Raw genomic sequence first — 15140 nt, forward strand, 5'->3', positions numbered from 1 at the left:
CATGCATTCTGATGCATTATTCTGTCACTATACAGAAATATTGTTTCTTATTAAAAATTGAAAAGTATAGCTTATCTACTTAAATTCTTACCAATGTGATGTCCCTAGAAGCGGCTGCGGCACTCATGTGTAAGCTGGGCTGTCGGACAGAACTAGAGCAATCTAGAGCACGAGCAAAAGTACCAACAGAGCTAAAAGGAATGAGGAGGAAGTTAACTTGCCATGTTGCAAGCGATATGAAAATGAAATGTCAGATTCTTAGCTTGCTGTTTGCAATATTTTTCACTTTCTGCCCTTGAAAAGTATACTTAGGTATACAATCCAAAAAGCATATCTGAGTTATTTACCATACATATTGTTCCTCTTGAAGCAGACTAGAAACTGAGCATAAAACCCTACATAATTTGACACTGTAGAGAATTTATCGCAAGTGGCAAATATGTTTGATAATTAAAGATGGGAAGGCCTGGGAAACAAACCAATATGGGGGGGAGGGGAAGTGTTTTTCCTGTTTCCTCCCTAATTTTTTTCCTTTTTTTCAGGCCTTCCCATATCTAATTATAATATTATTGACTGTAACGTATGTTAGAAAAGTAAAGGTGTCAAATAACTGCCATATTGGATGCTTTAAATGTATGCGTGGTGACCTAAGGTAGTAAGCAAAGACTACCTCACAATAGATGGATCAGGAGAAGGAGAAATGTAGGGTGTGATAATGAATCTACAGGAAGTACAATTTTGTCTGCAAAATACAGTCACAGTCAAGTCTTAAGCAAAATACTTCTGCTAGAGCTGCATGGACAGATTTAGGATTTTTTTTAAAACAGTCAGTTGCCGAGTCGATCATTTGTTACTACAGTAGAGACTCACTTATGCAAGCTAAACGGGCTGGTAGAACCTTGGATAAGCGAATATCTTGGATAATAAGGAGGGATTAAAGAAAAGCCTATTAAACATCAAATTAGGTTATGATTTTACAAATTAAGCTCAAAAACATCATGTTATACAACAAATTTGACAGAAAAAGTAGTTCAATACGCAGTAATGTTATGTTCTAATTACTGTATTTACGAATTTAGCACCAAATTATCACGATATATTGAAAACATTGACTACAAAAATGGCTTGGATAATCCAGAGGCTTGGATAAGCGAGGCTTGGATAAGTGAGACTGTACTGTATCACAAATAGCTTAATCATGTGCTGCAACATTCCAAAAGCCTATTCCCGCTGTTCTTCCTACAGTTATTTTACATGTATTCGTTATTGCTTCTGTGTGCCTTGAAGTTGTTATGAAGTATCAAGCCATAAATTGCTTCCAAACTGAGGGGGAAATGCCGTTTTTGAGTTCCCTCTAGACAGTTTTTTGCAGCTTCCTTCACAATCCAGGCAGCATTAAAATGAAAGATCTTCCAGTGTTTTCTGTTTTCATGATTTGAGATGTGCAGACCCTGACAATGTAGCAATAAGCTCTTCATGCAAAACATTTTATTTTCCTCACTAGGATATATAACTCCTGGCTTAAAAAAATCACCACTTTCAGGCAATGTGTTCACATATGGTCTGTTCTCCTTGTTACAATACAACTCCACCAATAATACTGTAAAACATTACTATTTATTTGGGAATTTAACAGGTGTTAAATATAGTATATGAATAACTTTTAATCTACAATCCCTAGATGAAACTCATATAAATTTATAACATGTCATGTTGCATATTTGGGTCAACTGTGATTCTGGAATAGAAATATTGAAATTTAGCTTCCATAAGATTCTTGATCAATTCTATCCCCATATGTTTCTTCAATAATATTTACAAATACAGTAGAGTCTCACTTATCCAACATAAAGGGGCCGGCAGAACGTTGGATAAGCGAATATGTTGGATAATAAGGAGAGATGAAGGAGAAGCCTATTAAACATCAAATTAGGTTATAATTTTACAAATTAAGCACCAAAACATCATGTTATACAACAAATTTGACAGAAAAAGTAGTTCAATATGCAGTAATGCTACGTAGTAATTACTCTATTTATGAATTTAGCACCAAAAAATCACGATATATTGAAAACATTGACTACAAAAATGCGTTGGATAATCCAGAACGTTGGATAAGCGAATGTTGGATAAGTGAGACTCTACCGTAGATTAGATACTCCATGTTCATTTTTTTACAATAGGGAGACATTTTGGAACTTACTTAATGTCTTTGGGACCTCTGAGTGCCTATACATATGATTAATACAAATTCTGGTTTTTTAAAATACCAATTAAGTATCAGCTTTGGCAAATTCTGGTTAAATAATAATGGTGTCCACATTTGTATTTAATCCTATATTGTCTATATTCTATGTTTATATTTATATAGTATAATAAATAAAAGGAACATAGAAGACACCGCAGGTGCTAACAACTTAAGTTCCACATCTTTATTATTTAAGGCAATTGCTTAAAAGTGCTGTCTAATTTAATAATAGTTTAGCTCTAAAAAGCATGGATATTGTGTATGCAGATGATAATATTCATTTGCCATTTGAATCCATGCTATAGCTCCCTAATAAACTGGCACATATATATAAATGAAATTCCATATTACATGAAGTCCATTTAGGAACAGCTAACCTTCCATATGTAGCATCTTATCTTTAATTCTGCTTAACAAACATAATCATTTTATTTGTCACTGTAAAAGTTTCCATTTTTTACATTAAGTAGACGACACAACGACTCTCAATTCATAATAAATAATTACCACCATTAACTTCATATCAATGATATGTTAGTATTAAAATCACAATAAATGCACACACCTTTGTACAGCAATTAAAAGCAATAACATATAAAAACATATGTTGCTTGACAATGAGAAAGTATTTATTTAGTAATTTGGTCACAATAGAACAAATTATTAGATAAAAAATCCAATTACATTATCCTTTTGCTTACCGTGCTACAACAAGGAATTGGTCTATTTGTTTGTCTATTAGTGGATTAAATGCTTCCCAAACTTTTGTTTCAAGCTTTGATTGATCTCTGCCATCATCTTCACCTATATACACGTACACACAAATAAAATCATAAAAGGTTTTAGGAATTCATCTATAAAAATAAAGAAAATAAACCCTACAACAATTACTTCCCTATTACTAAGAAAACACACAAAGCATTTAACATAAATTGATGTGAAATGTCATTCCGATGGAACTGTATAAGTCCCCACTCCTTTTGTTAGGCTGCATCACCCACAGTTGGAGAATATTCACTTTTCTGTTAGTTTTACAAAGGTGGACCTTGGGGAAACCCCTCCTGGTTTAGATCAATAAGTATGCCCACTCCTTTCATCCGGGGAATCTCCTAAATTTAATGACATTTTCTAACATCTTCTGTTGGGCCTCCTCATCAAACAATACTATTGAGGGAGCTTAGGTGACCATAAGGATGGACAATAAGAACCTCAGAAGATACCAAAAAAGTAGACGTCCAAGACAATAACCTTCAATTGTCTGTTTGGAAATAGGGGTGAAGAAATTATGCCCTTTTCAAATAGTTCTCAGATTTTTTGTAAGACAATATAAAACTTTAGTGAAGAGAGGATAATTGCAGTTACCTTCTTTAAGGAAGTCTGTAATATCAGCTTGAAATCTGTTCCCAACTCTAATCTCTCCTTTATCAGCCAAAAGAGTCTTCTGTTGTGGATCATATACCAATGAATAAAAAAAGAAGTCCTAGAAATAAATAAGTATTATCATTATTATTCCACAATCGCTTGCAGAACTCTTAGTGACCTCTCAAGAACTCCACAGTTTCTGACTGAGAAACCCTGTTCTGTCACTAATTATGGTCGCATCATAGAAGTCAGTTAAATGTAATCCATTTTATATTCACTACTCCCATGGTGCAATAGATAGCAAATATTTACCCCATTATTCATTGCAATTAATGCAGTCACCCACAACAGCTATGGAATGTTTGAGTCTTGAAAAAGATGTGGGTACTTATACTTGCATCAAGTGCAGGTTAGTGGCCCTCTTGGAAGAAAAGATCCTACAGCTTAAGGCTCGTGCATCTACATTTCAACATATTATGGAGAAAGAGGTTGTCTTAGACCCAACAGAGCAGACTGGCTTGCAGCAAAAACACGCAGGAGATGTCTCTGAGGAGAAGTCTCTCCCCAGACACAGGAGAGAAGTGACACACAGAAGTAGAAGGACCAGGAATCAGTCTGTGAGTGAAGAGCTACAAAATCAAACTGAAGTGCTTCCCAGCGTCAATGATGGTGGAGAACATCAGGAAACATAACGTTCTCCTCCCTATAGTCCTGATCCTACCCCACTGGACTATCATTTGTTTGGTCCCCTGAAAGAAGACCTCCAGGACAAAGTTTCATGTCTGATAAAGGGTGAAGACAGCAGTGCATTTGTGGCTCACAGGTCAATCTAAAATGCTTTTAAATAAGGATATATGAAACTTTGTGGACAGATGGATGAAGTGTATTGAAAAACAGGGAGATTATGTCAAAAATGATGTAATTGCCTTTTCTAAAAGTTGATTAAAATAAATTCTACAGCAAGAGTGCAGATAATTTTTGATTCACCCTATCAAAAGATCACTACCAACAAAAACGAGACTTGGTTCTCTCATTTCAGGCAAAAATGTATTGGGTGGCCAAAAACGTATTGGCATCGCCTTTGCATAATTTATGTAATTCATTATTTCAAAGTGGGAGCAAAATCTACCCACCTAGAGAGCCCTTTTAAGAATGATTTGCAGGTGTAAATAAGCTTTTGGGTAGCATGTGTTCTGAGTCTCCTACATGCTTGAGATCCTTGATTTCCTTGACTGTGATGAACTATAGTTTGTCATTATAACTGAACTGAACAAACTATAGTTTACCTCCTCCCCTACTCAAAAAAACCACTCCAAATTTTAGCTTTTATTTTTGTTATTCTGTAATTCACACAAATCATTCTCCCACATGAATGTCACAATAGCTGGTTCGCACTTCAAATACTGAGAAAAAGTGCTTCTATAATAAACAGTGTTGCAAAACAACTTGAAAGATTTTCAGTTCTCAAAATGTTTCATACCTCGCGTTCCAGATAGGATTTAAGGGATTCTGTCTCATTTAACAGAGTGACGCTGCATTTGCCTCTAAAAAGAGAGAGATATTGGTTGTTGAGAACAACAGGTATTCAGGTATATACTCCTGTTATGCAGTCTGTGGATATATATGGGTATCTTATTATAACTATTAAAAATCAAAGGTTTTTCTCAAAAATAAAAAGGATTAAATAATATCCTGTTAACTTATTTCATCTATACCGAATATGAGTGGCTGGTAAGGACTCCAATTGCCGTGAGAGAAACAGTTCGCGATGACGCAGCTGGTGTTTCTGCTTCTCTGGTAAATCCACCATTTCTGGGTTTTCCATCTCTTCTTCCATTTCTCCTAGATGAACAGGAAAAAATATTAATATCTAAAGAAGAGAAAAATAGTATTTCTTACTAAAGTTTTAAACAACTTACAAGTATGAAGCAACTACAAGTGATAGATGCAATCGAACAGTACAAAAATCATCACATTTTTATTCCTTGTGCAATATTTTAAATTGGTATGAAATGATATTACTGCATTACATTCAAAACTTCAGACTAGTTCTACTTTATTATATGTTTGATTCTGTATCTATCATATAAATTCAAAGAAATTTGAGTTTCTTAAACTTTCTTAGACATATTAATGAATCATGGCAAAAATTGTGAATAACTGGAGCTTCAGGGTTTTCAGCACAGATGCAAGTACAATAGTTATCTATTAATCTAATCCACCTTGAACAACAATAATAACTAGCTACACTATAGCTGAAGAGGGTGTGGCAACAAATAACTGGCAATAACATGCAATGCCTTCCAATGACCAGAGTGAATGCTGGAGCCAGCACTGTACAATGTTGTAAATGCTTTTAATAGAGAAATGACTACACTATTTTTAAAGAAGACCATTTTGGCCTGCAGAAAACTGGGTACTGTTCCATTATTTGGGCAGAGGCCATTAGGGGGTGCGAGAGAGAGAATAGTCCATTTTATAGGGGGGGGGGGAGTTGAAGGAGGAAAACCATTTTCCCCGTTTACACTGGTTATTCCCCCTCTCCCCTTCCCATATCACAACCAAGGGTTGTTTCAGCTATATAGGTGGGGAAGAACAGGAAAACAGGCAGAAATAGTTTTACTCCTTCAATCCACCCTCCACCCCCATAAAATGGACTATTCCTCTCTCTCTAGAGCCCCATGTGACCTCCACCGCGATAATGGAACAGTACAGAAAACCCTTTTAAAAATTGGAGAACAAATTGGCACACCCCCTTTTGTTCCCTTTTACATCAGATTTATGGATGTCTAATTACTATTCATAGTTACAACCAAACATGGCAGTATGGTATGTGTGTGTGATTGGGCCATGAGTGAATCATGCACACATGATTTTGGGCAGTAGCATTGTCTCCCACTGTTTGATGATTATTTTCCTTTCTCTTCTTTACTAGATGTCATCACTGGTTATGTACTAGAAACTCCAGCATTTATAGTTCTTGGTGTGACAGACCACACCATATAGAAGCAAAGAAATCAGTCTCACATAATCAGGGTGTAGCTGCAGAAGCACACACCAATTTAATATTGCTTGTGATCGTTCTAACAACACTTCTGATTAGGTTGAGCAAATCTCTCAAGATAAGCAGACATAAGTTTCCATAAGTATCTTAAACATGATTTGCAGTTTACCCTCATTTTTTTCTTAATAATGGCGATTACAACCTAGACCTGATCTCTGCATGCCTTTGGGCCCTGATGCCCTTGTTTTCATTGTCTCCTTGTTTTATTTTGTAATGGATATTATTTACTGTATTGTTTATTGTATTGTGTTGTGCTGTTCTTTTATATGCTGTTTACATTGTATTGTTTTGGGCGTGGCCCCATGTAAGCCGCCCCGAGTCCCCATTGGGGAGATGGTGGCGGGGTATAAATAAAGTTTTATTATTATTATTATTATTATTATTATTATTATTATTATTATTATTATCTTATATCCACCACAAGAGTCTGTAGCAAATTCTCCAGTCCACTGACACAGAAGCCACCAGCCAACCAACAAAAAGTCTGCTGAATGCTTAATTGCACTTATGTCATACCTGAATTTTGTTGGCTTGTGACTGGCTACAAAATCAGGTTCAACGTATTCTTATAGCCCTAAACAACCTAGGATGAGTTTAGCTGATGAATTTTCTGATCCCTTATAGATCTATTGGACTACTGCATTCAAGGAGCAGTAGTGGTGCTATGATTTTCCATGTCACATCCTAGAGAGCTCAATCTGGGAGCAAAATGATAACATTCTTTTTCTTTGTGGCACCCACCTTCTGGCATTACATCCACACTACAATTCTAATCATATAATATCAATACCCAAATCAGGCTAGCTACATTTGTCTAATCATGTCCTTGGAACTAAGGGAAGAAATTGTTACTTTTATGGTTATGTCTCAGTCTTTACAAAAACATCGAAGAAATCTGATGAAGTGAAATACTTAGTACCACAACTAAATAGCTCAATATAGTAAGTTTCTTAAATTTAAATACACATTTTATCATATCATGCAATCTTTCAGTCAGGTGATTTATTAAGAATAGAATAGCTTACTTGCATGTTTATCAGCCAGTACAATTAACGTACTTGAGATGTCTCTTCGTCTATAAAAACACACCACCTTTGCTTCTACATTTCCATTGGCTGTCTGTGATAATGAGTAAAAATAACAATTAAGTTAATATGAAAAGCAATATGACTTCATGCATGTAGAATCTTGTTAAATTCTTTTAAAATATCTGCTCCACATACTACCAGTGCTGAAAGAGAGCTTATTGAAGCAGTTAACAATCCTTGAGAATATAGTTTGTGTCTCAGCTCTCTTCCTATCATAGAATGCACAAACGCATTATATTTTAGTAATCAACCTGTCACCATTTTGCATTAGTACTGCCTAACTTTAGCAAACAAATCAATTTCAATGCATAATTTGTAACAAATAATGTCCATTCCACTATATGTATCTAATCCATCACCAATCTGTTTTCCATAGTGCTAGTAAATTTTATTTAATTTTTATATAGTAGAAAAATAGTTTTCCTACAAGAAAGTGGTAAACGTCTTTTTGCTGTTGCATATTTGTCCTAATTGTGGACTGTATCTTGATGGGTTACGTTCACATTTCCAGAGTATACATTAACCTGTGACTGATCTCAAATAAACTCTGGGGATTAATAATAAAGATACACTAATAAAGATACACTAATAAAGCACTAATAAAGATACAAACTTGATCACAATCACAGAGTCACTGTGATGAGGTATTTAATGAGAAAAGGAGAAACCTTAAATATTGATCGAGGGTCTTCACTCTTGTTAACAGCACACCGTTTTTCTGCATTAAAACACAGCTTGTATATTACTGTTCAATTTATTTCCAGTTTCTATTTCTCAAGATCCATATCTTTCAAAACCATATAGCAATACAAGCTTTTTGGAGCAATAGGACTTGTTCTTGCTCTCCTATACCACAGAGATACATGTTGCTGCTTGTGTTACAACTGTATGTCCAGAGACTTAGAATACACTGTAGTTTGACTAGACATTAAATTGTAAGGAAACTTACCTTCCTTGCAATTTAAATAAAAGACATCAAACTGAAACATGTTAGATAACAATAACATTCAAGGCATGTTTATTCAGAAGCAAATCCTATCGAACACAAGGGAACTAATTTCCTTATAATTATGCTCTATACATGAGAAATCCGTAACCATTATATGTAAGCATTATAGTACAAAATATTTATGTAAGAATTAGATCATATTTTCTCTCTCTCTCTCTCTCTCTCTCTCTCTCTCTCTCTCTCTCTCACACACACACACACACACACACACACACACTGGATAATATTATGCCCATTTGAAGTTAAATGATAAATTATAAAGAATAGTACTTGTATATTAGCACCAGCACTACAGACAATAATATAAAGTTGTGTAATTTAATATTAATTTATATCTTTTTATATACAAAATGTGTGTGTGGTCATAAAACACATTTATTCCCTTTTCTGTATTATTTAAATGTATTTATGTGCAGATTTATAAAATAATGGCTGAATTCTATACATGTCTATTCAATTTAAATTTCAGTGAGCTTAATTAGATTCACTCAAAGATGCACACTGGTAGGATTATAAAACAGCAGCCTTGGTGAACTAACACTCAGAAATTCAATCAATTAAGATTGCTTTAATCTTGTGGCAGTCCTATCTTCTGTTCCATACCACTTTCTAGCTACATTCAATGCTGCATATTCCTTGCAGTCTTCACACATATTATGGATAGAGATGATGAACTGCTGTTTAAGCATCTAGTGTAATAAGCATAATTTAAAAAGAAAGGCAAAAAACTGATAGTAATATAAAGTTTATGGTTACCTTCCCCCTGTCAGTTTCAGCTATGAATATCAATACCTAATATTATTTCAGATGCCTTTCTGCAAGGTGTGTACTTACACCTTATAAAAAGCATCAAACAGTAATAAAAATATACATAGAAGGTAAAGAATGACAATTAAAGGCAATATAATATTCTGATGATTAAAATTAAGATCTTCAAAACCAGATATGTTTACCTTATTAAGTTCTTCTATTCTGCGTATCAAATATGGATTACTTGAAGAGTTTTCAAAGTAGACATAATCTGTAAAAAAAGACATCCCTGAAGTTTAGAGCTTTCAAAATTAATTTATTTGCCATATTTATATCTTGCACTTCTCACCCCGAAGGGGACTCAGAGTGGTGCACATAAAGGCACAATCTGATGCCATACAAAACATATCCAGCAAATAAAACATATACAGTGTTCCCTCACTTATTGCGAAGGTTGTGTTCCAGGACCACCTGCAATAAGTGAAAATCCACAAAGTAGGGGCGCTATATTTATTTTAATATTTACACATTCTATTAGTAGTTAGGTGGCCTTTCTACCCTTCGCAAGCCTTCTTCTTGCACTTCTTCTTGGCAGCCTCCTCTCCGGCGCCTGCCAGTTTCCCTTTTGCACATGCGCCTCCCTCTTGTCGGCATCCAGAGTGGCCCGGCTGGACGCCGATGAGAGGGCGCAAGCACGAAGGGGAAATTGGCACTTTTGCGCATGCACCACCGCTCAGAAAAATCCACAAAGCAGCGAGGGAGCGAAAAGCGAATCACAAAGTAGGGAAGGAACACTGTACATTAAAACAACCTCTAAAATTATTTCAACATTAAAATTATTAAAATAACACATTCCAATATCATTGTCCAGGCTGTTCCAATTCTCACTGCACCATTCCACATTCGCATATTGCACTGATAGATTATCCAAAAACCTGGTCCCACATCCACGTTTTCAGTTTTTTCCTGAAGGTCAGGAGGGAGGGGGTTGATCTGATGACACTAGGAAGAGAATTACACAACCGAGGGGCCACCACCGACAAGGCCTGTCTCTCGTCCCCACCAACCGCACCTGCGAGGGAGGCGGGACTGAGAGCAAGGCCTTCCCAGAAGATCTTAATCTCCAAGATGGTTCATAGAGAGAGATACATTTGGATAGGTAAACTGGGCCTGAACCATTTAGGACTTTATAGGCTAAAGCCAGCACTTTGAATTGTGTTTGGTAGCAGACTGGCAGCCAGTGTAGCTGACGTAATAGAGGGGTTGTATGCTCCCTGTACGTCACTCTGTTGAGAAATCTGGCTGCCGCCTGTTGGACCACTTGAACCTTTTGAACAGTCTTCAAAGGCAACCCCACATAGAATGCATTGCAGTAATCTATTTGGGATGTAACAAGGGCGTAGACTACTGTGGCCAAGTCTGACTTCCCACGCTATGGGCGCAACTGGCATGCAAGTTTTCATTGTGTGAATGCTCCTCTTGTCACCGCTGAAACCTGGGGTTCCAGGCTCAGCGATGAATCCAGGAGAACTCCCAAGCTGTGAATATATGTTGCACCCCATTTGTTATACACAAGGAACATTCATATGCCTACTAAAGTGCTGCATGCTCAACTGCCAATTCCACTGGTCATTACAGCTGCTCCATCCACACTCCCAATTTATCAAATGCTTTAGCCAAATCAAAAGATCCAATAGCAAAATGAAAAATTTTCAACTGCAATAGATTCCAAACTGAAGCAGAAATCTATTTTTGATAAAACTGAATTGACCTGGACTGATACAGTGAGTTGTCAATAACCTTAATATATCTACTAAAGTGCTTATGGATATTTTAACATCCTGATTAATAAGAGTAATTGGTCAATGTCGGTCTACCTCCTCTTGTTAGCACTGTGATCAAAGATTATTTTAGACAGCTGCCATGATTTTTGCAATGAAAAATCAGATGTAATGGAATCAAATAGTCTTCACAGAATTGGTGAAATCCATTCAAAAAAATATATAAAAATTACCATCAAAATTACTTGCTTTTTAAACATTGCTTTTGATTATCCTTTTGAGCAGTTTGTTCTATTAAAATAAATTTCGTTCTTCTACAATTTTCATATTTTATTTTATTTTACATGTTTTCCTACTACGAACTTCTAACAGTCATATTTGCAAATAGCTTTGAACTTGTTGCCAAAGTTGCAAAATATCTGCTTGGTATAATAAAAAATATTTATTTATATTTTCTGCAAAAAAATCCTGCACATTTTAATTAAAATTAAATACGTCATCAGTTGCTGATTTGATATTCTTTGTTTCACATACTTTTCTCTTGGATATCTGCGCTTCTAACATTTAAAGCTCTTTTAAAAAAGAAATACAGATAATATTCTTTTACATATTAGAATCATAGAATTGGAAGAGACCACATGGGCCATCCAGTCAAATGCCATTCTGCCATGCAGAAAATGCACAAACAGAGAAGCCCCAACAGAGGGCCATCCAGCCCGTTTAAAAGCCTCCAAGGAAGGAGCTTCAATCACACTCTGAGGCAAAGAGTTCCACCGTTAAACAGCTCTTACAGTCAGGAGGTTCTTCCTCATGTTCAGGTGGAATCCCCTCACGAATAACTTTTAATGTGCCCCACGAAGTATCAATAGACGAAAATTCTATTCATATAGGTGCCCATTTTCGGAAACAGGAACAAATACAAAACGAATGAAACAAAACAAAACAAACGATTCCATACAAATGCACACCAACATTTACCCACCATGATCTGCAGGAACTTCACCTGTTCATCAACACTTTTCAGAGATTACAGATGGTGACTCTTGAGATTACATTCCAAAACTGTTTGGTACACAGGCAATCTCCGAGTCATAAACATCCGACATACAAACTACTCACAGTTAAAAACAGAGGTTAGACAACAGGAAGTGAGAGAAATCTACCCCTCAGAAGGGAAATTCATTCCCATACAAGTTATCAAAAAGGTGTCTCCACTGATTATCATCAATCCTTGTTTTCAAAGCAAGAAAATTTTTCAAAATCCAATTCTCACAGGGACAGAATATGAGGGTGAAATCTTCTGAGCAAGGGCACAGACAGCAAAATAAACACCACAGGGGTATTAACTCTTCCTTATGCTATCCAAGCTAAAAAAGACCTATAGTTACACCTTAAAAATGAACCTGTTCTGACTTACATACAAATTTAACTTAAGAACAAACCAACAGAACTTATCTTGTTCTTAACTTGGGAACTGCATGTACTTGGATGCAGTTCATTTAGATCTGAAGACCCAAACTCATTTAAATAGTTAGGTATTCCTATACCAACAAATTTCTTATTTGGGGCTTCTAATGCATCATTTATTCTATTTTCACCTGATTGTTTTCTTTTGAGGAAATCATAGAGGCAAAATAGGGTCTGAACAGTTTCACTTTCTCATTTTCCTAAGTTCAAATATTTCTTTTACCAATACAGATGTGAGTTTCAGCTCCAGAATATTTTGAAGCTAACTTTCAAATAGGCATGGACCAAATGTACTTATGATTCATACACGGTAAAACAATGCATTGTTTTATTATATATTTATACCTTGTCTTTTTCAAGCTTTTATATAGCCCCTGAATAAGGCCTTTGACAGCATATTCATGCAGAAACATGTTTGTTTTTTTCTCAATAAATCATTACTCTAGTGAGCAATCAGGAAGTGAATAGCAACAAATACAAATGAAATGTATTGCATATAAGCAAGAAAAATGAATGAATATAGGATGGGAAACATCTATTATGAAAGCAGTTCATTTGGAAAGATCAACTAGACAGCAAGGTAAACGTAAGTTAACAGCATGGTGCAGCACCCAAAAAACGCCAATACAGTTCTAGGCTCCAGATGAAGTAATAGTGCCAATCTAGTCTCCACTGGTCAGACTTCAGTCCTGGACATCATTCAGGACAGTATCTAGCAGAAGGTAATTAAGATGGCAAAAGATACAGAAACCAAATGAACAGTTAAGAGAGCTGGGTATCTTTAGCCTTGAGAAGAGAAGATTAAGCAGAGCTATGATACATCTTTAATATCTGATTGGATATCATGGAGAAGATATGCTGGGCTTGTTTTCTGTAGCTCCAGAGTCTTGGAAGACTATTCCAGGAGTTTTCAAATCACAACAGTCTCCCTAAAACTTAGCAAGAATTTCCTGTTGGTCAGCAGTAGATTAAATTCACCAGGGAGGAATGGATTGCTCTTCTCCGAAATTATTTACTAGTGGCTCGAATGGTCAGTTATCAAGAATGCTTAGCTATGAATTCTGGCATGGTGGGTTTTGAAACAGATGGCCAAAGGGAGTTAGGTGTTTTTTTGTAATTAGATCAATGAAAAACCAACAGCCTCAATAACTACGGTAATCAAACATTTTCACATGGCCAATCCACAATATCACTGTACAAGACACCAACACCATGGCCTTGTTAACCTTCCAAGGACATTTACACTGCATAATGTAATGAATTGGCTCCAGTTTAACTGTAATGACTCAATGTCATGGAATTCTGGGGTTTGTAGTTTGGTGAGAGACCAACACTCTTTAGCAGAAAAGGCTAAAAATACTATAAAGTTACAACTCTCATTGTTGTCTGACTGGAACCCTGAAAGGTCGAGGATCAGGATAATGACCTCTAATTAACTCCGCTTGGCTTTAGAAACAGGAAAATACCTCCCGCTGAGTGGAGCTGACAACTTCACCTTTTTCCACCATCACATAATGAGCTCAAAATACCAGACTTTCCTTTCTAGCCAAGCTTCTGGACTCAGAACAGATATCAGAATGCAGATGCCCTCAGGAAGCAAACTGATCCCATGAAATACAATGAACTCTCCCCAAAGGAATCCAAAGTCCATCATTCTGAGGGGGCTATCTATTGTCTCATCAAGGAAATCTCCCCTTCCCAGTCCCCATAGTAATCAGTGACCATTACTCCTCTTAGTGTCTATTTTGAAAAGTTCCCGCTGATGGAAAGGGGCTGGTGCAAGTACAGACTCAATAAAAGATTGTATTAACTTTCTCGTAGTACTTTATACCAATCATAAATCGTAAAACATGGCAAAACTGAACCAATAAGACTACAGATCATTATTTTCAAGTGTCAATAAAATGTCAATGTCTATAACAATGTCATGCCAGTTCCAGAAGAATTACCTTGATATCCTTCCTTGACCGAATGGAACAATAAGGCAATCGCTGACTCTACTCATCACTCTGCGTGTATTTATTGGAATCCATCAAAATTGGTATGACAGGATGATCCCTGATATTTTGGACAACATCATGATTTCATGGCATGGAGCCATGGCAATTAAATTGGTGCCAAACTACATTAATTATATGGTGTAGATGCCACCCAAGGTTTCCTAATTATTATCGGTTATCTGAAAAGAGTCCTTCTAGGTTTACTTTGTGGAAATCCAGAAAACAAATGCTCATCTCTTACAGCAAAGTTACTGCCATGGTTATTTGGTCAAAACATACTCTATAGCAGATGGGAATGAGTTCTGATGACATAAGAAGCCTTTTTCCTCTCCTTGTAATCCTCCTTGTGCATTTTGGGAAGTTCAAAAAGA

The 15140-nt window shown here is 36.1% G+C and overlaps 1 protein-coding gene across 3 annotated transcripts in view; it reads right to left on the reverse strand.

Annotated features, from left to right (window-relative positions):
- mta1 (metastasis associated 1) overlaps window positions 1-15140 on the reverse strand; it is a 59837-nt gene that overhangs the window by 38552 nt on the left and 6145 nt on the right. For 2 of the 3 annotated variants that reach the window (XM_008108974.3, XM_062979438.1), the window contains exons 2-8: window positions 9725-9792; window positions 7700-7793; window positions 5326-5452; window positions 5091-5154; window positions 3611-3728; window positions 2950-3052; window positions 92-191 (exon numbers count right to left, since the gene is read on the reverse strand). In XM_008108974.3, the coding sequence (XP_008107181.1) occupies window positions 92-191; window positions 2950-3052; window positions 3611-3728; window positions 5091-5154; window positions 5326-5452; window positions 7700-7793; window positions 9725-9792 (674 nt within the window). Of the gene's footprint in view, window positions 1-91; window positions 192-2949; window positions 3053-3610; window positions 3729-5090; window positions 5155-5325; window positions 5453-7699; window positions 7794-8430; window positions 8481-9724; window positions 9793-15140 lie in introns of those variants that run through there. The other variant, XM_008108975.3, reaches the window with a different exon arrangement.

Source organism: Anolis carolinensis, chromosome 4, assembly GCF_035594765.1.
Source record: "Anolis carolinensis isolate JA03-04 chromosome 4, rAnoCar3.1.pri, whole genome shotgun sequence".
Taxonomy (NCBI): domain Eukaryota; kingdom Metazoa; phylum Chordata; class Lepidosauria; order Squamata; family Dactyloidae; genus Anolis; species Anolis carolinensis.